Source organism: Ictalurus punctatus, chromosome 10, assembly GCF_001660625.3.
Source record: "Ictalurus punctatus breed USDA103 chromosome 10, Coco_2.0, whole genome shotgun sequence".
Taxonomy (NCBI): Eukaryota; Metazoa; Chordata; class Actinopteri; order Siluriformes; family Ictaluridae; genus Ictalurus; species Ictalurus punctatus.
Window position 1 is genome coordinate 9031501 of NC_030425.2, and position 23861 is coordinate 9055361.

A 23861-nucleotide genomic window follows, 5' to 3' on the forward strand; every position below is an offset into this window, starting at 1 on the left:
TTGAAGGTCATTAGCGTACAACTGAGAGTCCTTTATTGTAACCGTAAAGAGGAGGAGATTGAGCTGAACCACAAGCAGCTCCTGACAGCCTTCCAAGTACAACAAATTACCACTGTTAATTTAAAACATTTACAACAGATCACTCATGATAGTACATCTCATTTGCGATACCAAATTCTTATTTTCTTTTCCCGCTTAATTTTCCTCTGTAACTGCAAAGTTCCATAAAGCAGAGCCTCGGCAGTTGGAGGACAGCCTTCGAAAAAAAAGATACACACACACACATATATATCAGGTTATGTTTTAAACTGTTAATTACTTACTTTGATTTTTAATACAAGTAGACATGATTGCAGAAGAATGTAAAATTTAATTCAAAAAGTATGTTCTACTGAAATGTTTCACTTAAAAGGCTTAAAATGATTTGACACTCTTACCTGGAACATAAATGTCCACAGGGACAATTCTGTCACAGCCTCTGACCACCGAGTAGGAATAGTGATAGTATCCTCCACCATTAGCACAACTAGAAACAGCAAAAATAATAATAATAAAAAAGACTCGCATCATATCCTAGAAAAATTCTACCACTGACTTTGGAAGCAATCACTAAAATACCATAGTGATAAACGTCACTCCCTTCCTCAGCGATTATGGAGTAAAAATGCTTCTATCTGGATGTATATCACATTGCAAAATTATATGAAAGTTTATTTCACATCGCCTTTCATATGCATAAGCGCAGAGACATTAGCTATTCTGGATGATGCACTGGGTGTAAACTGGAGCAGTGTGTGTAAGTGGGGCAGAAAGTGTGTAAAGGACTGCTTTTACCCCAGAGACAAGAAAATGTCTATATTCATTTCACATACAAAAGTATAGTGAAACAATCAGAATTATAAACACTGTACACCACAGTGGTGCTAAATACTTGAATCTGATTGGCCAGAAGGTGTAAACTGAATTTTTTACAGCTGCTCTGACAGTAGTGTGCAAATCCCAAGTTGACATGAATACATTCATTTTATAGTGTTATTGTTTCTATAGAAACAACTCATTTACTCGGACCTGTATGGCAGACAGAAGTGATATTTATGAAGAAATATGTTGCTATGAAGCAATGTATACGTGTTGCTCTGGTTAAGCTTTGTTTCCACCACGGGACAGTCGTTTAGAAATTTCTAAGTTACCTTATGCGGAATATTTTCCATTGTATTATGTTCAAGAGAGAGAAAAAGGGAAATGAAAAAATGAAGTGGTGTATAGCCGTTTATAGATACTATAATGGAACTAACATGTTTTCGTAGACGTTAAATGTACTCATAAATGGATAAAAAGTATTATGTGGTGTTCTTTAATAAATAAACACAGCCAAACTGCTGTGTTGTAAGTGAAATGAAAAACTTTCCGCTGTAGAATATTAATCAGCCAGAGCAGTAACGGCCATCCACATCACACCAGCATGTCACTGCTAACTTTACTATAACTACATGCCCCATTATCTTTTATTCATTACTTAGCATGCACCGTTTAAATATTTTCTTGTTGTTGTTGTTGTTGTTATACTACTATTCCTACTGTTATCCTTCTTCTTATTCGTGATAATGAATTAATTATATCTATAAGAACCCAACTTTCTGGTTTCATAGTTTGGAAACGGTGGTATTCTAACTTGTACTTTTTAAAGCATCCTAATTAATGCAGCACTAGACAGGAGGTGCACGCAAATGGCTTTAAATGGGACAGAAGCACGCAATCAAAGACATATGACGTAACTGCGCTCATCACTGAAAAACTTGCTCGGCGCTCAATAAAATTCAGTCTGCTCTGCTCCGGTCCAGCTTTAAAATATGCTTCACATTTGTGGTGCTGGTTTTCTGCATCAATAGATGAACATACATCATTTCAGACCATGTTGGATTTGCTGCATGTGTTGTTTTGTATAGACATGATAATTTACCTTAATTTACGCAAGTTACAGTTTAGCCAATTATACTAGAAGACTAACCCTGTGCTGCTATATTTTGGTTAAATAAACAGATTTTCCTTACATTTTAGTATTGGGTGAGCTGAGGGAGAAATATTTATCCTTACCTTCCCATAGAAATGACATATCTGGGCTCAGGCATCTGATCGTACACCTACGGCAACAAAAAGTGATTAAAAATGGTCTCGTGGCATCCCTACACAAATCAGTAAGTGGTGTGGCATGGGCAATTGTATTACACTCATTTGATTGTTCCATATGTGACATTTTGAATAATGAAATCAAGAATACTATATTTATGATGTTAAATCATGAAAAAGGTTTTACATGGTGTTCAGAAAGAACCGTCCCTGGAAATATTTTAATGCAACAAGGAACAATGGGCCTCATTTATCGGTCTTATATTTTTGCAAGCCAGAACAAACAAAAAAATTCCTCAAGATTTACATAAGTTTCAATCATGCTGATTTTCTACGTACTCATGTATGTACACTCACAGACCACTTTATTAGGAACACTATACTGATACTGAGTAGGACCTCCCTGTCATCCAGTGTTGGCGAGTCTGAGTCCACTGCAGCCTCAGCTTTCTGTTCTTGGCCGACAGAAGTGGAACCCGACTTGGTCTTCTGCTGTTGTACTGCTGAGTTACTTTTCTGCTCACCACAATTGTACAGAGTGACCATCTGAGTGTCTGTAGCCTTTCTGTCAGCTAGAACCAGTCTGGCCATTCTCCTTTCACCTCTTTCAACAACAATGTGTTTCCGTCCACAGGACTGCAGCTCACTGGATTCTTTTTATTTATTGCGCAATTCTGAGTAAACGCTACACATGTATGAAAATCCAAGGAGATCAGCAGTTATAGAAATACTCAAACAAGCCCATCTGGCACTAACCATGCCACAGTCAAAATCACTGACATCACATTTTCCCCCATTCTGATGGTTGATATGAACCTGCTGGCCCGTATCTGCATGACTTTATGCACTGCGGCCAACTGATTGGCTGTTTAGATAATTGCATGAATAAATAGGTGTACAGGTGTTCCTAATAAAGCGCTCAGTGAGTGTAAATTTGCACAAACTCAGGAGCTCTTTAAGGATATGAACTTTTTTCTGAAATAACTGCATTTCCATGAATTACATTTCTTGTGTAAATACTCCTGTGAATGATTTATGAATAAATTTGTTTATATCCATATTTCAAATTACTCAGGATTAAGAGCCTGAACGATTGGCATGATCCATCAGCACAGAAAAAGCTAGGAGCCATTGTCAACAATGCTGTTCATTGCTCCATTCTGGCAATGGCAGTCAGTCTGATGGGATAACATCTTGGAACTAATTACAAACATAATAGTGAGGAATGTCACCCCTCTATTCCATCAAAGATAGGTGATAAAATGAAATCGTAAGCTAAAAATATTTTACAATGCTGGTTTTACATTTTGATAATTACCTAAGACATGCACCAGTTTACTATGATTGTGTACAGTGATTAATAACTACACAGTAGCAAAACCTTTTCAGCATATTCAATATTTCAATTCAATTCATTATTTTCCTAGATTACTCTTCCTAAACATACACCAACATCTGGAGCAAATTTTAATTAGAGTGGAAAACTAATCATTTAATGTATGCTGATCTCTGCCAAACTGCCCTTTTTCATTTTTCCCTTTTCACACAGTAGAATGTGCATGTATACTTGTTCATACAGCCTTATGTAACAGTACTTATCACCACATCATACCTTGCGTAAAGCAGGGGCCATCTTGTTGGTAAGAGTTCCAGCGACGATCATGACGTCAGCCTGTCTAGGGCTGGCTCTGAACACAACTCCAAAGCGATCCATGTCATAGCGAGGTGCTGCCATGTGCATCATCTCCACAGCACAACAAGCCAAGCCAAAGGTCATGGGCCACAAGGAACTCTAGGTAAGGAAAGTATTATAAAAGTATTATAAACTATCATTCCTGTTAAATCAAACAAGAAAGTGAGCCAAAGACGAACGATTCTTACTCTGCGTGCCCAGTTCACCAGGTCATCGAGCTTGGTGATGACGTATTCACCTTTGCTGCTAACTGCTGAAGTGGGTTTCAATGCAACAGCAGTGCTTTTCTCTCTGAATGGAACCAGGCTGCAAATTGGACAGAAATCAGTGGTGGTTACAGTCCACACAGCTCCCCCAGCAGGTAATAAACTGAATTAATGCCAAACGAGTGTTTTCTAATCTTCCCCATATAGAAATGTACCCTCTGTGTCACCTCATTAAAAGCGCACACAGTGAAACAGAAGGGTTATGAACTCAACCTATCTTTGATATGTTTTTTACCTAGACCAAGTTTGCTTCAATTAAAAAGTTTCCACTCATATTTTCCATTTGAGATGAAGTTAATCATCAGCAGATATTCCCCCCCATAAGCTTTTTACCCATCTTTACCAAGGGTGCCAATAATTCTGGAGCTGTCCGTAAATCCACAATTTCCACAACGTTCCTATACCTGCTAGCTTCTGCATCCTTCGTGTTCTTGAGCAAAACTGTTTTCTGGGCAGCAAATGAAGAAAAGGGTCTGTAACAGATCAATGTTTAATTAGAATTTTTATAAATTAATTTTAAAAATATATATCACATCATTTATCAGGTATATCAACATGATGCCAAATCAAGAGCATTAACTAGCGAAGCAGTCTGAATGGAGGTAATAAAGTCATTTGTTATGTCTCACCTTAGTGAAAAGGAGCCGAGTGTGGCAAGGCGAGGAACTGAAAAACAGCAACATGCCTGTTAACAACAGTAAAATGGATGCCAGCACTTTAAAAATCCCTCTGTGCCGTAACATCTTGCTAAATTGTTTGGGTGCAAAGTAACTAAACTTATTAACAACGTCACCTGCAGTTTTACAACTATGCATACAATGATCACATACTTACCCTACATTCTGAATTGGTACTGAATTTATTGATATGCCATGAGCATGTGTTAAATGTTAAAGGTTAAAATGACACAGATCTTCAATGTAAACACAGGACATAAATTGAGGCTACCATAATGCATCTGAATTTTTGTATAACTTGGGGGGAGCCTGCAGAGAGTCAGCTCAGTTACAGCAAGAACATCAGTACTGAATAAGTACTGAGTATTATAAATACCCAGTTGTCAGTCTAATATAATACCCAGTATTATAAATACCCAGACCTTGTCAGTTCTTACTTACCAAGATTAGATTACAGTGCCTTCAAGTACTGTCAGAAATTTTGCAATTATCCATTCACTTTATTAGGAACACCTGCACATTCATGCAGTTATCCAATCAGCCAATCAGGTGTTAGCATCACGATGCAAAAAATTATGCAGATACAGATCAAGAGCTTCAGGTAATGTTTGCATCAAACATGAGAATGAGGAAACAGTGTGATCTCTGGGATTTTGATCATGGCATGCTTGTTGGTACCAGATGCAGTGGTTTGAGTATTTCAGAAACTGCTGATCTCATGGGATTTTCATAAGCAACAGAGTTTACACAGAACCTTGCAAAAAACAAAACAAAACAAAACACCGAGTTTGTGGCACTTCTGTGCGTGGAAACACCTTGTTGATGAGAGAGGTCAGAGGAAAACAGTTTGAGCTGACAGGAAATCTATAGTAACTCAAATAATAATAAAACTCTTTCAGAAAAGCATCTCAGAACACACATCAAACTTTGAAGTGAATGAGCTACAACAGCAGAAGACTACGTCAGGTTCCACTCTCAGCCAAGAACAAGAATCTGAGAAAATCATGGCACAGATTCACCCAAACTGGACAGCTGAAGACCATGCCATGGTTAAAGTCACAGAGATGACACTTTTTCTTCATGCCGATGTCTGATGTGAACATTAACTGAAGCTCTTCACCTGTATCTGCACGATTTTATGCATCATGCTGCTGCCACCTGATTGGCTGATTAGATAACTGCATAAACGAGCGGTTATGTTCCTAATAAAGTGGACGGTGAGCGTACATCGTAATAATTCTGCATGTTCTCACGCCGTCCACTTGAACAACACACACCAAGTCGTAATCACGACCTCAGAACTCGTAGGAACTTTCCAGAAGACCTTGAAGGCACCATTATTACTGGATGCCACTATGAACTAATGCCGCGGAATGGCTTGTTTTTAGCTTTGTAGCTCAGTTATTTTGACCCCAAATGTTTTGCTATTGAAGAGAGACCGGAGTAAACAAATAGTAAAATGACATTATTTCAATATTCCCTATGAGAAGCAGGAAGGCATGTGGGAATCACCCACAGGTTTGGGAATGTTACATGTCACATTTGTAGCTGTGGTACACAACAAGGTCAGGGAACACGATGCTAAGGTAATGACGAGATGAGCAAAACAACAGCCGAATTGAATCAATAATTAGGCGGTAATGATTAATGACTCGTCATGCTATAGAGAGTAAATAATGCAGCTCTGTTATTAAAACTAAAACATGAAAGATTCTTCTTTTGCGATACTCACCTACCAACGCCGCCATCTTTACAGAATACAACTTCCGGTGCTGCTTCTTCTCTAGTTGTGGGAATGGTGATAGGCGGATGTACGGGTCCACCTGCTGGATGCGACTTAAAACACTCCATTTTCTGAAGTTACTTGTGTGTATTATCGTTAACATTATAGAGGAATTTCACTGATCAGACTGATTTAAATTAGATTCATCAGGTCCAATCAAAAGTTCAGATCAGAGTGATAAGAAATGTTTTAATCCATCAAAGGCCTAATAATAATAATAATAATAATAATAATAATAATAATAATAATAATAATCATAATAATAATGAGAAACTCTCATAATAATGACTTAACAGCTCGTAATAATGACAAACTTTCTCATAACGGTGGGCAAACCGGACAGATGTGGAAAAACAGCAGATGAAGGTGGAAAATGGCAAGAAAATACAAACTAAGGCAGAAAAATGGGACAAACAGTGGACAAAGGAGGAAAAATGGCCAACAAAGTAAGTAAAACAGCAGACAAAGGCAAAAAAAAAAAAAAAAAAGAAGGCAGAAAAATGACAGACAAAGCTGGACAAAGGCAGAAGAACGGCGGAAAAACAGCAAGCAAACATGGACAGCCAACAGACAAAGTGGAATTTGGTCAAAACTTGGACAAAAAGGTGTAAAAATGGCAGATAAAGGTGGGAAAAAACTGGACAAACAGCAGAAAAACTGCGGAAACACAGCGGACAAAAGGTGGACAAAAGCAGCATAAATACGGACAAATTGCAGACAACGCCGAAAAACGGTGGACACAGTTGGAAGAATGGTGGACAAAAGCGGAAAAATGACGGTCAAAGGCAGACAAAAGTAGTACAAATATTGAACCAATGGCAGAAAAAAGGCAGACAAATAGCTGGAGAAAAAAACAGTACACACAGGTGAAACAAAGGCTGATAAGTAGTGGACAAAGGCAGACCCCCCCCAAAAAAAAGAAAAAAGAAAAAAAAAGGCAAACAAATCCAGACAAACAGTGAACAGGGGTAGAAAAATGGTCGGCAATGGTGGACAAATGCAGGACAAATTGAACCAACAGCAGAAAAAAGGTGGGAAAACAATGGACAAGTGGCAAAGGTGGAAAAACTGCAGACAAATGGAGAACAAAAAATTGATTGTCAGATGTGGAAGAATGGCAGAAAAAGGCAGACAAAGAGTGGACAAACAACAATCGGCAGAAAAACAGTAAAAATTACACACGGGCAGAAAAAAATTGGACAAATGATGAACGAAAGAGAAGAATGGTGGACGAAAGAGAGAAAAAGGCAGACAAGGGCAGAAAAATGGCAGGCAAATGATGAACAAAAGCCCACAAACAAGCAGCAAAGGCAGAAAAATAGCCTTTGTCCACTTTGCCCAGTCAAACCCAAAATGGTAGAAAAATGACACTAAGCCAGAAAAACAGTGGACAAAGTCAGAAAAATTCGTCAGAGGCAGCAAAATGGCCTTTGTCTGCTGTCTGTCTAGCAGTTTATCTGCCTTTGTCCACCACTGTCCAAAGTCTACTGCTTACCTGTCATTTGTCCTCCATTTTTTCACCTTTGTCCATCAACCCCCCCCCCCCCCCCCCCCTCTGATGTTTTTCTGCCTTTGTCCACCGTTTGTTCTCCCTTGTCTGCCACTGCTTTTTTGCTTGCCCTTCACCTTCTTGTCACTCCCCCTTTCCACTGTTCTCTAATTTTGTACACCTTTTTTTTTTAAAATTCATTCTTACTTTTTTCTGCGTTTGTCCACAACTGCTTTGCTGTTGTCCCCTTTTTTCTGCGATTCTCGTCCATCTGGGGCAACTTTAGTCCGTCCTAATGAGCTATACCTTGCCTTTGTCTACCTTCGGCTGCTTTAATCCACCCTCATAAATTTGTGTCAGAAGTGAAGGTTTTGATGGCAAGAGCAATCCACAACGCTGCACTTCATTTCACTGTGCAAGTACCTTTAAAGCACTGGACTCCAACAGAATCAGATATTGTTTGCAGTAATGCAATATGTATAATTCTGTCTGTTTGTTATATAACTGCTTTGGAATGATTGGTTGACCACATAACATCCAGTTGCTAAAAACAGTTTATTTTTTTGGAAGAAATGTAGCAAAGTGGCAGAATCCAGGACATTTTAAGTATGTATGCATCAGTGTACAACTGGGAAAATGATACATTATCCATATTTAAGTGTCACATAAAAAGCAGCAACAATAAATTAGCTAATAATAAATTGAATAAACTCAAATGTTCATAATTTAATAAGCAATCACCCCAAATGAGGCTCAGTGAGATTGCCACATATAGTAAAACTGGCTATCATTCTTTAATGATTCAGCCTATATTACACCCAGAGCACTATACGATTATTTACATGAAAATATATACACCAAATAAAAATGGCACAGGATTTCAGTCTTCAGTGAGCAGGTTGTGAAAATGATCGGTCCTCCTCTTGAGCACAGTCCTGAAATCATTCTGAAAATAAAAAAACATTTAAGAGTTAATTAAGGTAATGATATTGAATACATCTTTATGTTCAATAAAGAATTTAATTGCTCTTGGGATAATTAATGATGTACACATGGTTATTCATGAACACCATTTGAAACACTTAACTGTTTTACAAACATAATACTTTTTATTGGGTTCAGTTTATACACTTTTAACTAAAGTTCTGAAAAGAGTGCGAAACGATAGAACTTACAGCTTGGGCGAGTTTCCCCAAGTAAGGTATGAGCCTCTGCAGCTCTCTGTCCTCTTTGTCTCCACACCAGCTCTTTATGGGTATTGCGTTCGTTAGCTGGAAAAACACATTACTTTTTGTGAAATGATGTTGGGGTATGCACTTTTGTGACATTCAAAAAAAACAACCACCAAAGATCAGTCCATAGAGGATTTCACCTAGTTTCTTTTGTGATTGTTCTGACCATAAATGTTTGATTTTGAGTTGGCTTTTAAGAAATATCGCAAGCTCTGTTGAATATTGCAGAGTTTACTTGATTTTGTGTTCAATTCTGCAATCGCAAAATCCTGGAGGGATTGAAAGATTGTGGAAACACTCATACATGGTATGGGTAGGTGTGGGGTGCGTTGTCCAGAATCACTGTTTTTGAAAGATCTCTTTCCAGAACCTCCAAGTCCTTAATATAGTGTCCAAGAACGCATGCACAGTCGTCCTGATACAGACGATGTCTTTACCGGGGAAAAATGGGAAATTACTTGATTGTTTCCTTGGTATGTTAAATAATAATAATAATAATAATCATCATCATCACCACAACAGTAGTAATACAATTTTACACAGAAAGATTAAGCACCTTACCTGAATATTTTTTTTCTTGGATCCAGTATGTCCACCATCATTTCTGCATATTCCTTTTTAGCAGAAGTGTAAACAAACATCTACAAAAGATACAGGGGAAACATGAAACACTTTCAAACAGACATAAAGTGCTGATTTCCTCCATTTTTGTGTCTCTCTCATACTACACTTTCAGAAATTAAAACAAAATCAAAGATAAAACAATGGCAAGCTGAGTAAACATAAAATAGAGATTTTAAATGTTATTTATTGAAGCAAAAAAGTCATCCAATACCAACTGGGCCTGTGTGACAGTATTTGCCACCTAGTTAATAATTCCCCAAAACCCATGAAACTGCATTCATAATGGGGTTCAGCTGGACTAGACGCAACCGGGCCTGATTACTGCAAACCCTGTTCATCAAATCAACACTTAAATAGAACTTTTTCAACGGCATGAAGTTGGTTAAAAGGTCTTACCCAGTAACAAACTGTGGCAAAATTAAAAGTAATTCCAGAAATGATGAGGAAGAAGGTGACTGAAATACATCAGTCTGGGAAGGGTTACAAAGCTATTTCAAAGGCTCCGAGACTCCAAAGGACCACAGTGAGAGTCATTATCTCCAAATGGAAAAACTCGGCACAGTAGTGAACCATAGCAGAAGTGTCGACCTTCGAAAATTCCTCCAAGAGCACAGCAATGACTCATCCAGGAAACCACAAAAGGACCTACAGGCCTCTCTTGCATCAATAAAAGGTCACTGTTCATGACTCCACTATCAGAAAGACACTGGGCAAAAATGGCATCCATGGAAAAGTGGCAAGGTGAAAACCACTGCTAACCTAGATCATTAAGGCTCATCTGAATTTTGCCAAAACACACCTTGATGATCCTCAAACATTTTGGGAGAATGTTCTGTGGATTGAGGAGTCAGAAGTGAAACGGTATGGAAGACAGGGGTCCTGTTACATCTGGCATAAACCAAAACACAGAATTCCAAAAAAAAGATCATGCCTACGGTCAAGCATGGTGGTGGCAGTGTGATGGTGTGGGGATGCTTTGCTGCTTCAGGGTCTGGGCAACTTGCAATAATTGAGGGAAACATGAATTCTGCTCTCTACCAGAAAATCCTAAAGGAGAATGTCTGGTCTTCAGTCCGTAAATTGAAACAAGTGCAACTGGATTATGCAGCAAGACAATGATCCAAAACATAGGAGTAAATCCTAGTCGTAGAAGTAAGTGAAAGACTGATCTCCAGTTATCGGAAGAGTTCGGTTGCAGTTTTTGCTGCTAAAGGTGGCACAACCAGAATTTAAGTTTAAGGGGGCAAATAGTAAGTGTGGGATAACTTTTCTCCCCTTCAGTAAAAATAATAAATAAAAAGTGTAGTGTGTGTTTATACAGGTTGCCTTTGTTTTGTGTTGTATTTCGTTTGAAGATCTAAAACTATTTAGTACAAGACATCCACAAAAACAGAATAAATCAGGCAAATACTTTTTTCACAGCACCGTAAAATGTTTGTTAGAAACCTGATAACACATAGTGTGGGGTAGAAGTGTTACCGCATCACCTTTTCGCAGAAAAAGCGTGTGGTGTCTTTCTCTAGTTTTTTATTTCAACTATCAAATATCAGGCAAGCAGGAGACAGACACTTCTAGCTTTCAGAAATACTGAAACGCTTGTAGCAGGTATATTAAGTCACGTTACCTCAAAATGCTTCACCATGGCTTGCAGAAACTCATTCACATGTGGCCTGAGAACCATATACACCTGTGTGCAAAAGAAAAAGAAAATCTGGAAATAAGCATGGCATACACTACAAAAGGTTCAATCTTTTTAGCATCCTTTCCACCTAACCACACTGGCACATGCATGGAAATTTCTGCATGGCTGTTATAAAAGAAAAGCCTCAATAACCGTGTATTCTTGATCCTGAAAGATTGTGTTAAACGTGTACTCTGCATCCTCGAGTCTATTGAGGGAGCTGAACACAAGGGTTTCATCCTAAGAAAGGAAAGCAAAAAGTGTCTAGTTACACGATCAGAACTATGTTCACCCTAAAGATTTTACACATAAATAAACAGGTGCCTGTGAAAGACTGCGTATTTGAAACGCTCACCAGATCGAGCACCATGGTGGCTGCAGGTGTACTTCTCGTCTTGGGCGGTATATCCCGGAGAGTAGACGCCGCTCTGGACTGTTGTGACTGGTTTGGGATGTTTTTGATGAATGTGAATCTGTGGGGTAATAGTGCATGAACCACGAAAGCAGATACTGCTGTATTTCACAATGCTTTTGCAATCATCTGAAAACTGATCAGAAAGCAGTTAAGCAGGAAAAGCATAAAAACAATTAGAGTACTATGAAACCCTTGGTGCTGGAAAAGTGACTCACGGGCTGAACACCTCATCATTCTCCTCGTCTTCTGACAGGGAGCTGATGGCACTGTATCCGAACACACACTGTTCAGGGCTGAACACTGCACCTCTCCTTGTCCGCTCATCTATGAAAAAGAAATGGTGATGGCGGATATTCTGCATTATTGTCTTTTTCCACTGATTTTTAGTCACTACAGATGGAATGTTTGGTGTGGTTTGTTAATAGACAAAGTGTGATGCAGTTCTTCAGGATATACAAAGTGCAAATAAAATGCTTTATTAATGACACTGGCCAAAATGCAGCTTAACTAGCAGCGTTTTATTTATTTATTTAAAAAACAAACCCTCCTTGTTGCAGTGTTGACTTTTTAAAATTAAAAAGTAATACAAAAAATATTACACCTACATCCATTTCCAGGAAAAACAAAACAAAAACGGTGCCCAAGATGTTTCCCAGAATTTACGTGAATTTCCAGTCTGATACAGGTAACAAAATCTGAAGATACAGACTACGGAATAATATTTTCTCGACTTATTTGATTGGTATGTTTCTGAAAAATTATATCCATCTCTACAGTTAGCAGCATCCCAAGACAAAAAGCGCACAAATGTGCACATTAAAGCACAAGTTTTAAAATGTTCTGTAGTCGAGCAAAACTACATTTATGCATAACTGCATCCACCCCCCCCCAAAAAAAAAAATTATTCACAAAACATTACCCTTAATTGCATACCTTCAGATGAAAATATTTCTAAAACTGTTCTTTTAAAAAAAATAAATAATAATAATAAAAAAATTATATAGTGACTGGTACAACCTTCAGCAAACAGTGACTTACACTCTATTAATAAGCAGTGTCAGCAGTGAATAGAAGGTTTAACACCATGTGTGCTCGTGACCACAGCTTAGTTACTTACTGTCTTTCGTAGGCGTGACGAAACGCACTACAGGAGAGTAAAGGCTACGTGCAGCAGGGTTGACTGAGGAGTACTGCGTTTCTCGGAGATGCTGCACTGGTGTCTTGAAGTCAGATTCTGCTGATTAAAGACAGTCTATTAAATTCACGTTTCAAACTCCACAGCTAAATGTTCCTTTCAGTGTACATATACAGTGGTGTGAGACTGCTCCTGATTTATTCTGTTTTTGTGTACATCTCGTACTAAATGGTTTTAGATCTTCAAAGAAAATACAACATAAAACAAAGGCAGCCTGAGTAAACACTATATAGTTTTTTTCGTATTGAAGAGAGAGAGAGAGAGAGAGAGAGAGAGAGAGAGAGAGAGAGAGAGAGAGAGAGAGGAAAAAAGTGATCCAACACCTATCAACAAGGTGAAAAACTAATTGCCCCCTTAAACGTAAAATCAGGTTGTGTCACCTTTAGCAGCAATAACTGCAACAAAACTCTTCTGATAATTGGAGATCAGTCTTTCACTTACTCCTATGACTAGGATTTACTCCTACGTTTTGGATCATTGTCCTGCTGCATAATCCAGTTGCACTTGTTTCAATTTACGGACTGAAGACCGGACATTCTCCTTTAGGATTTTCTGGTAGAGAGCAGAATTCATGTTTCCCTCAATTATTGCAAGTTGCCCAGACCCTGAAGCAGCAAAGCATCCCCACACCATCACACTGCCACCACCATGCTTGACAGCAAGTAAATTCTGTGTTTGGTTTATGCCAGATGTAACGGGCCAGTCTTCTAAACAGTTCCAATTTCGACTCCTCAATCTACAGAACATTCTCCCAAAAGGTTTGAGGATCATCAAGGTGTGTTTTGGCAAAATTCAGATGAACCTTAACGTTCTTCTAGGTTAGCAGTGGTTTTCACCTTGCCAGCTGAACCCCATTATGAATGCAATTTCACAGATTTGGGGAATTAGTAACTATGGGGTGAACACATTTTCATACAGGCCCAGATGGTATTGGATAACTTTTTGCTTCAATAAATAACTATCATTTAAGAAAAATAAATAAATAAAAAAAAACATTTTCTTAGATTGAAATAATTTCTGAAACTATTTAGTATGAGATGCACAAAAACAGAAGAAGTCACAGCAGTGTACATAGATGAAATTTTACCCAACAAAAGGAGCCACAAGAATGAGAGAAAGAAAAAGAAAAGGAGAGAAAGAAGAAAAAATAATAATGGTAAATGAAATAAAAATAAAAGCACTGTGAAGGCAGTTATAACACAGTCGGCTCCAAACAAATGATGTGATTGAATGTTTAAACACATTTTTACCTTTACACGCCTGTAGTGGTAGAACCCTTTTCCTTCCATGTCTTAAGCGTGGGCGCTTCACTGCAGTTGGGACGGGATCAGAGAACAAATTGGAGCAATCCTTTAAAACCTGGACATCCTAAACAATATCACATGCACACAGATGAAAAGAATATTATGACAAGTCATTTTCAGACATAAGTTATACAAATCCAAGACCATGTTTACACTTAAAGAAGAACACATCATTCTGTTTATGAAAGACAGATATACGCTCACAGAGCACTTTATTAGGAACACTATGCTAATACTCAGTAGGGCTTCACTTTGCTCTCAAAACAGCCTCAATTCTTCAGGGCATGGATTCCACAAGATGTTGGAAACTTTCCTTTGAGATTCTGGTCCATGTTGAAATTCCTGCAGATTTTTCAGCTGCACTTTCATGCTGTGAATCTCCCGCTCTCCCACATCCCAAAGGTGATCTACTGGATTCAGATCCAGTGACTGGGAAGACCACTGAAGAACACTGAACTCACTGTCATGTTCATGAAACCAGTTTGAGACGCCTTTTGCTTTGTGACGTGGTGCATTATCGTGCTGGAAGTAGCCATTAGAAGATGGGAAATTGTGGGCATGAATGGATGCACATGGTCAGCAACAAAACTCAAATAGTTTGTGGTATTCAAGCGATGATTGGTATTAACAGTCCCAAAGTGTGCCAAAAAAACATTCCCCACACCATTACACCACCTCCACCAACCTAGACTGTTGACACAAGGCAGGTTGGGTCCGTGGATTCATGCTGTTGGTGCCAAATTCTGACCCTATCATCAGTGTGCCTCAACAGAAATCGAGATTCATCAGACCAGGCTATGTTTTTCCAGTCTTCAACTGTCCAGTGTTGGCGAGTCTGAGTCCACTGCAGCCTCAGCTTTCTGTTCTTGGCCGACAGAAGTGGAACCCGACTTGGTCTTCTGCTGTTGTAGCCCTTCCACATCAATGTCCGAGGTGTTGTGCATTCTGAGATGCTTTTCTGCTCACCACAATTGTATAGAGTGATTATCTGCAGTAACGTAGCCTTTCTGTCAGCTAGAACCAGTCTGGCCATTCTCCACTGACCTCTTTCATCAAAAAGGCGTTTCCGTCCACAGGACTGCCTCTCACTGGATTCTTTATTGCACCACTCGGAATAAACAGAATTGTCCGTGAAAAATCCCAGGAGATCAACAGTTATAGAAATACTCAAACCAGCCCGTCTGATACTGACAACCCATGCCACAGTCAAAATCACTGACATTACATCCCACCCCCCCACCCCCATTCTGATGGTTGATGTGAACGTTACCTGAAGCTGCTGGCCCGTATCTGCATGATTTGATCCACTGCTGCTGCCAGATGGTTGGCTGATTAAATAATTGCATGAAAGAGTAGATATACAGGTGCTCCTATTAAAGTGCTCAGGGAGTGTATAAATAATATTGTTGACTGAAAACATCACCATTTTGTAGCAAATACTACTACTCCAAGTATCAGGAAGACAATTTGGGGAACTCTTCCACCTGCCTACATTTAACTATACAGTCACTCCTACCATCTATAGTTCAGTCTAAATGAATACATGCAATTTGCAAGACATTTCACATTAGCTGTTGAGACGCTATTGCCCTGTAGGCCCAGATCAGTGGTCAGCTAACAAGAAGCTGGCTTTCATTGTTAGCAAAGCTTTTATCTGATGCTTGGTAGTCGCTAAACAAAAAGTGTAAATCTGTAATTATATATATATAAATCATTAGCTACATCCTAGATTTAGTATCGCATTATCTCGTAAGCCAATACGGGTAATATAAACGCTGTTAGCTAGCTAATTAGCAAACAAGTTACCCGAGCTAACTATAATAACAAACACAGCAGTGCCGTTAAAATAACTAGCTCTCTGTCTGTAGAAACGGCAGGAGAAAGGCTCAAGCCAATGTGTAAATAAAAAGCTATAGTTCCTCACAGTGGTCAAGTATTTTAAACTCTATTTTCTCTTCAGTAAGGCTCACCGGGGACGGGGACTGGTTCTGCTCGATCCGCGACGCTCGACTCAAATCCGGCCGACGGCGGCGGCGCGGGGTGCTGGGCTGCTGAGACGACGGGCTCTCAAGAGAAATAATTCTCGACCGAAGTCTCATTTTAACGGGACCGTAACGAAGTATTTCAACCTAATTAAATTCCAGACAAATGGTGACCGACTGAAGCTTAAAGAGAAAAGCTTAAAAACCCCTCTCCCGTCTATGTAGGCCCAGGCGCCATTATCATGGCGTCAACAGTCCGCTTTAACGATTTAAAACTGCCGGTAGGGGCGGAACCAGGAAGCGCGTCACACGCCAACACTTTATTGAGTTTCTGAAGAGATGTACGGAATCCCTCAGCGGCTATGCTTTAGTACTTAGTACGGGGCGGCTGTGGCTCAGGTGGTAGAGCGGGTTGTCGGTTCGATTCCCGGCCCACATGACTCCACATACCGAAGTGTCCTTGGGCAAGACACTGAATGTCGAGTTGCTTCCAAGGGAAGTTAGCGCCTTGCATGGCAGCTCCGCTACCATTGGTGTGTGTGAATGGGTGAATGAGACACAGTGTAGATCCAGCGCTTTGGGTAAAAGTGCTATATAAGTGCAGACATTTTACTTTTTTTCTGTTGTTTTCTCGTGATCTCGACATAACAAAAGTTGTATTCTCACGATGTAATTTTATTGTGAGAAAATCTCCTGCTTTGTGAATGGGACTGGTGTTACATGCATGTTGGCATCTTCTCCATCATCACTGTAATAATTCCCCGCTGTAGAGATGGACTTTATCTCCGCATTAAGAGAGAGGGGTGTGTCCCCTTCTCAAGTGTGGGACACTAATGTGGAAGTCGTCAGTCCTGCAGGGATGAGGTGTTTTTGTAGACCACCACGGAAGTTAGCATCACCCTGATTCCCTCCACAAAAAGCCAATAGGATTTTTCCACTGGCTTTTGGATTATTGTAGAAAATAAACTGTGAGCAACAAAAGTTTATGATTCTTACATGTTTCGTTCATTAAGATAAGATTCATAAGATTTTGAAGCCTATACACTCGGCAGAAGTAAAAAGCTAATGTTAAGCTATAAACGAACTACATCACGGACGCATGACTTCACCGTCACCACCGATACGCTTCCGACAACTCTTTCAATCTTTATTTTTAAAAAACAATACAATTGGAAAATAATATGAATTTATAAATTAATAAATCTACAAGTTGGGAAGTTTGAGTTGCGAGTGCGAGTATAAACACAACGAGCTGTAGTAGATGAGTTTTCCTCTTCGGCGTGATGACGTTTAATGTCCGCGACAACCTCTGTAGTCCCATTTAGCTACGTGTTAGCAACCATGTTTTCCCAGACATGTAAAAGCTTTTTAAAAAATTCTGAGTGCTGTATTACTTATGTATTTTATGGCATAGTATAAAACGTGAACATATATTGAGCTTGTGTTAAGCACAGACCTTATTTCAGGCATTTAACAACAACAAAAAACATTCAAAACCCCATTGACTTCTGCATGGTTGATGTCCAGTACACAGGAAAATTAAGTCGAGATCCCAAGAAAGCAACTTTTGTTATGTCGAGATCACGAGAAAACAACAGAAAAAAAGTAATAATGCATGGCTGCTTATGGCTTCCGTAGAGATGTGAGGTGTAAATATGTTGTAAATTAATGTGAATGCATGTGTGTGATTTAATTGCATCGAATTGCTTTGATATGCATATTTACAAAAATGGACAATGACTTATAATGTAGTATATAAATGTAAATAATGTATCACAATGTTATGTAAATAAGTCTTTGTAACGAGTTGTGAAATCTTTCAATAAAGCTTTATTTTAAAACGGATCACGTGGTGTGCGCATATATTAAAGAAATAACAATAGGGGAATACAAAGTCGCACTTCTCTACAAAACAGTCAAATCACATTTCTGCATCTTGTATCAAAATTCAATCCTACATCTAATACATTAAGTATCCTTTTTAACAGCTGAGATAGCCGAGTCTTAACAGCTTTACGATTGTTCTGTACTGACATTAGAGAGTCGTACAAAAATCTTTAAGTCAGTGGAAAATAGTCTACCATTTGGTACCGTTAATATATACTTTGCTTTATGTATATGATATTTCTCAAATAATATAAGAATTTTAATTATGTAGTTCATTTCCTAGTAGGCGAGAAATACCCGGAGGGCCTACTGCTTCCGGCGAGATTTTGCAGTATGCAACCGATGTAAACAATCCCATGATGCAACGGGACTGGCGCTCTCAATGCAGCATTATTATTATTATTATTATTATTATTATTATTATTATTATTATTATTATTATTATTATTAATCTCAGCTTATTTATAAAAGGTCATGTTTCTACAGCAGACAGGCCTGGAAAGCAGGAATAGCCTTCAGTTAGGAACTTTTAGCTTTATAGATCTCAAAGTGTTGTCCAGGGTCCAGGAAGCATACGATTTGTTTTCTAGTTATTGCTGTAATGCTAAAGGTGACTTTTTAAATGGTATACAGCATACATGTGTTTACACTTTAATTTCTCAAAAACAATTTAATTTCTAATAAATCTAGATATTAAAAAGTATTAATATCTTCAGCAGGAAGCATGATAAACCAGATTTGAATTTATTATAATTTTCCATATGTTTACAGTTGGAACTTTGAAGTTATAACTATTACACAAAAGACAGTTATAAAAATGTAAACGTCTAAAAACAAAAACAAAAAAAGAGGGGAAAACTACAATAATTCTTTTACAACTGAAAGCAACAAATGTATAGCAAGCAAGACAAAGCTTAGCACAAAAAAACACCCTTCAAACATGCACTGCATATATCTGATGTTATTAGAAATAATCCATTTCATTTGTGAAATTATTTTTGCCTTAACCTGAAACAACTTTTTTGTTAAAGCAGTATATTAATCTTTCACATTCAGAATGAATATATATATATATATATATATATATATATATATATATATATATATATATATATATATATATATATATATATATATAAATAAAACAGTCAGGATGCCATCTAATGTATGCATAATTTCAAACTCCATCTGTTAAGCAAATAAACAGCTCTTCTGTAGACATTCTTTGAAGCAAAAAAAAAAAAGATATATTTATTATATTCATATTTCAAATAATATTAATTCACACAAACACATTTAGGATTAAATAAGAGAAATAAGTCAAAGGTGTCAGGAAGCTGTCGTACACGATCCCTCAAGATACAGCAAAAAAGCCACTCATTTTCAAAGAACACATTAAACACATATTTAAATTATTAATTTAGGCAATTCCCAGCAATGCTCATACTTCTACTTCTAGTATTGAGTAACTTATTTGAGTGGAATAAGTTTCATTGTTAAGGTTTTATTAAAAAAAAAAAATTAAACAATAACGAAAAGAAATGTTCTTCCCGTAAAGAAAAGCTATCTCCACACACACACACACACACACACACACACACACACACACACACACACACACACACACACTCTAGCAGTGATACAAGCAACATTCTGTAACACCATTATAAAAGGTAGAATTATATTTTTGTGTACTAAATGTACCAAAATCCCTAAAAATGAACATATCTATAGATGTGGAGGTAGACGTGTATTTCCTGAGATGATGTCAAATGCCTTGTTTAAAACAAACAAACAAAACAAAAAATAGTTGTACGTGTATGAAAATACATTTAACTCTTCCACAGCTGGTACAGATCCAGCATTTCTAATGGTCACATCTCATTAGAACATAAAGCACTTGTTGCAAGATAAGCTTTCCGGAAAAGAAACTGCACGCTTGCACAAGTGTGGCCAATTAGAAAATCTTATGCCTTTTGGACATAGCTCTTGGAACCTTAAAAATATAACCATGGCCATGTTTTTTTTAAATCTTAAAACCCCCAAAATTTTAAACAATGTCTAGCTGTAAAAACCACAACACTCTTAGTGTAACATTAAATTCTATGGAAAGAAAAAATTAACAGTAATAATAATTGTCAAAGCATAAGGCATCCTATAATAAGCGTGAGCTGTTCTGGTTGTCTTTGCAATATACAGTACAGTGAAGTCATAATTGCCAGTGTGATCTTTCAGTTTTGGGTACTTTTCTACATTTCAATGATGTTCCAAAAAAACAAAACAACACAAAAAAACCCCCCAAAAAACCTTCTTACAATTTTTTTTTTTTTTTTTTAAATCACACTATGTGTTACACTATCTTTAGCTCATTTTAGATGGTGACTGGAGCAAAGGTAAAATAACCATAGCTGTCTTTTTTTTTTTCTTCTTCTTCCTACCCTTGATCCTAAATGGTTGAGTATACATAACAAAACACTACTCTAATACATATTGATGGTGCTATAGCCAACATTTTCAAGCTCAAAATACAAGACAGATTTTCTCATGTGTCCCTCAAAAGGATCAGGAACACGTTCAATCCAAAAATCCCAGCGCTTTAGTAAATTAACACAAGAAACAGGGAGTTTTTTATGTTGATAAAAGAATAAATGATATCACATGGCATGGAGGGCACTCTATCCACTAGAAGGCAGCATGTTACCTGTTAATTGCCACCTTAACCAGAGATACAGTACAGCAGAGGAAGGACAAAGCACAAGTTAGAATTTATAGAGCTATATGCCCTAGACAAGACATCTACATGTGGTTATGAAACATTACAAAGCCTCATAAAGCTCTCCAAGATTTATGCACAGATTGTACATCAAGTGTGATTTTAACCTTTATTTATTTCAAACCGGCGCTACAAATGAAATCTAACCACAAAACTTCTGTATACAATAACACCTGTTTGTTTTTTTGTGTGTGTAAAGTGGTTTGTGATTTCATGGTGTTGCCCGAGGGCACAAGCTGAGTAAAATGAATGTTTGAGGTAGATAGAGTGAGTCTAATAATAACATGCCTAGAAAGCTATGAGGTATGTTGTGACTTCCTGGTAATGAATAACTTTTTATTTATAATAAATAATAGAAACCTTCGTCCTGCACACATGCTGAAGTAACCTATATGCCAGTGACTTACCATCAAAGAAGAAACGAGCCGATGTTTTAGACACGACAGAGCTAAGGCTGAAAAAGAGTGAGAGAAAACACCGTCAAAAGCTCAAGGACAAAAAATAAATAAAAAATTGTCTGTTTTGAGGTTTTGGACATCGTATAACATGGCATTTTCTCCACCACTGAACTTTTCCAGCTTTAGTATGTCTTGAAAGCTTAAACGCTACTTATAGGAACCGTTACATTTCCCTATTTCATTGTGGTAGAAAGCTAGCCATGCCATTTTATACCTGAATAGAAAAAAAAGCAACCTGACCCTGAATATAGTGTAACACTAAAGTTAGTACAACAAAAAGCATCACAACCACATAAATGACTAGATAACGTCCCCCAAAGTCCAGTGAAAAATGACAACACTTAAATCAGAATAATGCATAATCCTGGAAGAAAATGTGTACACGTATTGTTTTCTGATTGACACATCACCTCCATCAGTCTGTATAATGCACTCGACAATTCACAACAATAAAAAGATTAGCTGTAACCAAGGTTCAGGGCAAAGCTGTTCGTTATAGGATAAAAACATTCATTTCAGTGCTAGCCCAGTGACGTTTAATTGTCCGCCAAATGAATGCAAAATACACTACAGATTGAAATACACCACATCCTGGTCACACACTGACAGTGAACCGCTGAACCCAACTGGCCTAAGGATGATATTTTTAACATCTATTGTGCAAGTGAGATGAGAAAAAAAAATAATCCCCAAACTGGAGTATGTTCTCAATTATGATGATTTCAGCCAAGATAAAGAGAGCCAAATGATGTGTGCTTAGAATTTCTGTGTTCAGTGAGAAAATTATGGAAATATATAGAATTCTTCATCATAACAAATCTGCATAATAACAACGAATATATTATGTGAATTTGGCAAGTTTCTTAAGTGTCTCAATAACAAATATCTTGTAGAAACACACCATTGTATTCAAGGACTTTGTGGTTTTGCTTAAAATATAATATATTAATTTCAGAGGAACAAATAAGTTCCTTCTAACAGAGCTGTTTCCTGAATATTGACTCATTAGCTAAACAAAGCGATTAATAGCAGACGGGATCCTTTACACTCATTTGCATTTCCTATATTTAATATGAATTACTGAAAACTTTTTATTGATTTATTTATTTCTTAACTTGTCTAGGTCACTACATAAACACCTTTCAAATCTCAAACATGTATACGCTGGTTTGCAAAAATATATCCTCCATGATGTTCATAATGCAGTACTAACTTCCGCCCCGCTAAGTAATGTGTCTAATCCATGAGACGACTTATTTTAATAATTTTAAATAATTGGCATTTCGTTTCTGAAGAGTGGAAAATGGTTTCAAACATTCTTTCCAAAATGCCAAGTGGTGAGGTACTCGGCATGCGGGATCAGAAAACAGGCATGAATTTGCATGGATTTGTCGTCATTGTTGGGGTTTGAGGGAGTCTCTTTTCTTGTTCACGCCACCTAGGGGGGGCAAGGGGGATGGAGTACGACGATGACGACGACTGTTGAAGAGGTGTTCGGCAAGGCACTCTAGATATACATGGACCATGCATGTATAGTTTAGAACCTTATTTGCGTTTGTTTGTTTTTTTTTATCATACATGATGCAATTTTACCATATATAATAAATTTTCATTCATAAAATATTTTTCTTGTTTTCCAACAAGCTTCATTGTCAGTCAGGTGTGTAAACAGTGTGCTACCATTTCTAGATTCTACTGCTCTACTAATTCCAAGTATTTTGCACTCAGAAAAGATAGATTATTCACAGGTTTTGCATGTATGTGTATAATATAATGATATATAGTCATTCTAGGTCTGTTTTAACCATAAACTCTTTTGTTGCGTTAATATTTTAGTTCATTTTTGGCTACTGAACAAAAGAGTGAATAAAAGAAGAGAGAACCTGAGATAGTGTACATCAAGTGGTCTGGAAACTTATTCCTGATAGTTTGTGGGGGATTTTTTTTGGCATAGGCTCTAGAAAATGAGGTTGATTTTTGGCTTTAGCTAGCTTTGAGACGGGGATGTTCTGAGGGGTTTAGGGTGAAGGATTGGTGGAGCTGGACGAGGTAGGTGTCTGAGAGGAAGGAGGCTGCTGAGAGTTACTGTGCTCTCCAGCCGTTTTGTTAGCTGCTCCTGAGGAGTGTAGACCAGTAGCTTGAGCAAAGAGAACACCTGCAACAAAACAAGCACAACAACATTGTACACACAGTTAAAAATAAATAAAAGCAAACGTTTCGCTCATATATCGAGTGAAGGAATGAACGGGCTTCTTGTATTCATAGGTCTGTTTGA

At 37.8% G+C, this 23861-nt stretch overlaps 3 protein-coding genes across 6 annotated transcripts in view; all 3 read right to left on the reverse strand.

Moving 5' to 3' along the window:
* Positions 1-19: 19 nt before the first annotated feature.
* Positions 20-6518, reverse strand: ndufs7 (NADH:ubiquinone oxidoreductase core subunit S7). Its single transcript, NM_001200814.1, is given in 8 exon segments — positions 20-256; positions 438-526; positions 2095-2141; positions 3740-3919; positions 4009-4126; positions 4491-4559; positions 4716-4752; positions 6496-6518. Coding segments are annotated over 8 exon segments (654 nt in total). The 5' UTR covers positions 6512-6518; the 3' UTR covers positions 20-158.
* Positions 6519-8571: 2053 nt separating this feature from the next.
* On the reverse strand, positions 8572-16770 carry ctdspl3 (CTD (carboxy-terminal domain, RNA polymerase II, polypeptide A) small phosphatase like 3). Of its 2 annotated transcripts, none has more exons than XM_017477336.3 (11): positions 16457-16770; positions 14433-14550; positions 13105-13224; positions 12203-12311; positions 11928-12045; positions 11726-11812; positions 11516-11578; positions 9829-9908; positions 9572-9698; positions 9211-9306; positions 8572-8981 (listed from the first exon to the last, which is right to left on the reverse strand). In XM_017477336.3, the coding sequence occupies exons 1-11, from the start codon at positions 16583-16585 to the stop codon at positions 8916-8918; spliced, it is 1113 nt and encodes a 370-aa protein (XP_017332825.1). In that variant the 5' UTR covers positions 16586-16770; the 3' UTR covers positions 8572-8915. The 2 variants fall into 2 exon arrangements, with proteins under 2 accessions (XP_017332825.1, XP_017332826.1); XM_017477337.3 differs by having other exon boundaries at positions 13105-13221; positions 16457-16769.
* Positions 16771-19083: 2313 nt separating this feature from the next.
* The window catches only part of arid3a (AT rich interactive domain 3A (BRIGHT-like)), a 37490-nt gene continuing 32712 nt past the window's right edge, over positions 19084-23861 (reverse strand). For all 3 annotated transcript variants that reach the window (XM_017478325.3, XM_017478322.3, XM_017478323.3), the window contains exon 9: positions 19084-23741. In XM_017478325.3, the coding sequence (XP_017333814.2) occupies positions 23605-23741 (137 nt within the window). In that variant the 3' untranslated portion in view covers positions 19084-23604. The remainder of the gene's footprint in view (positions 23742-23861) is intronic.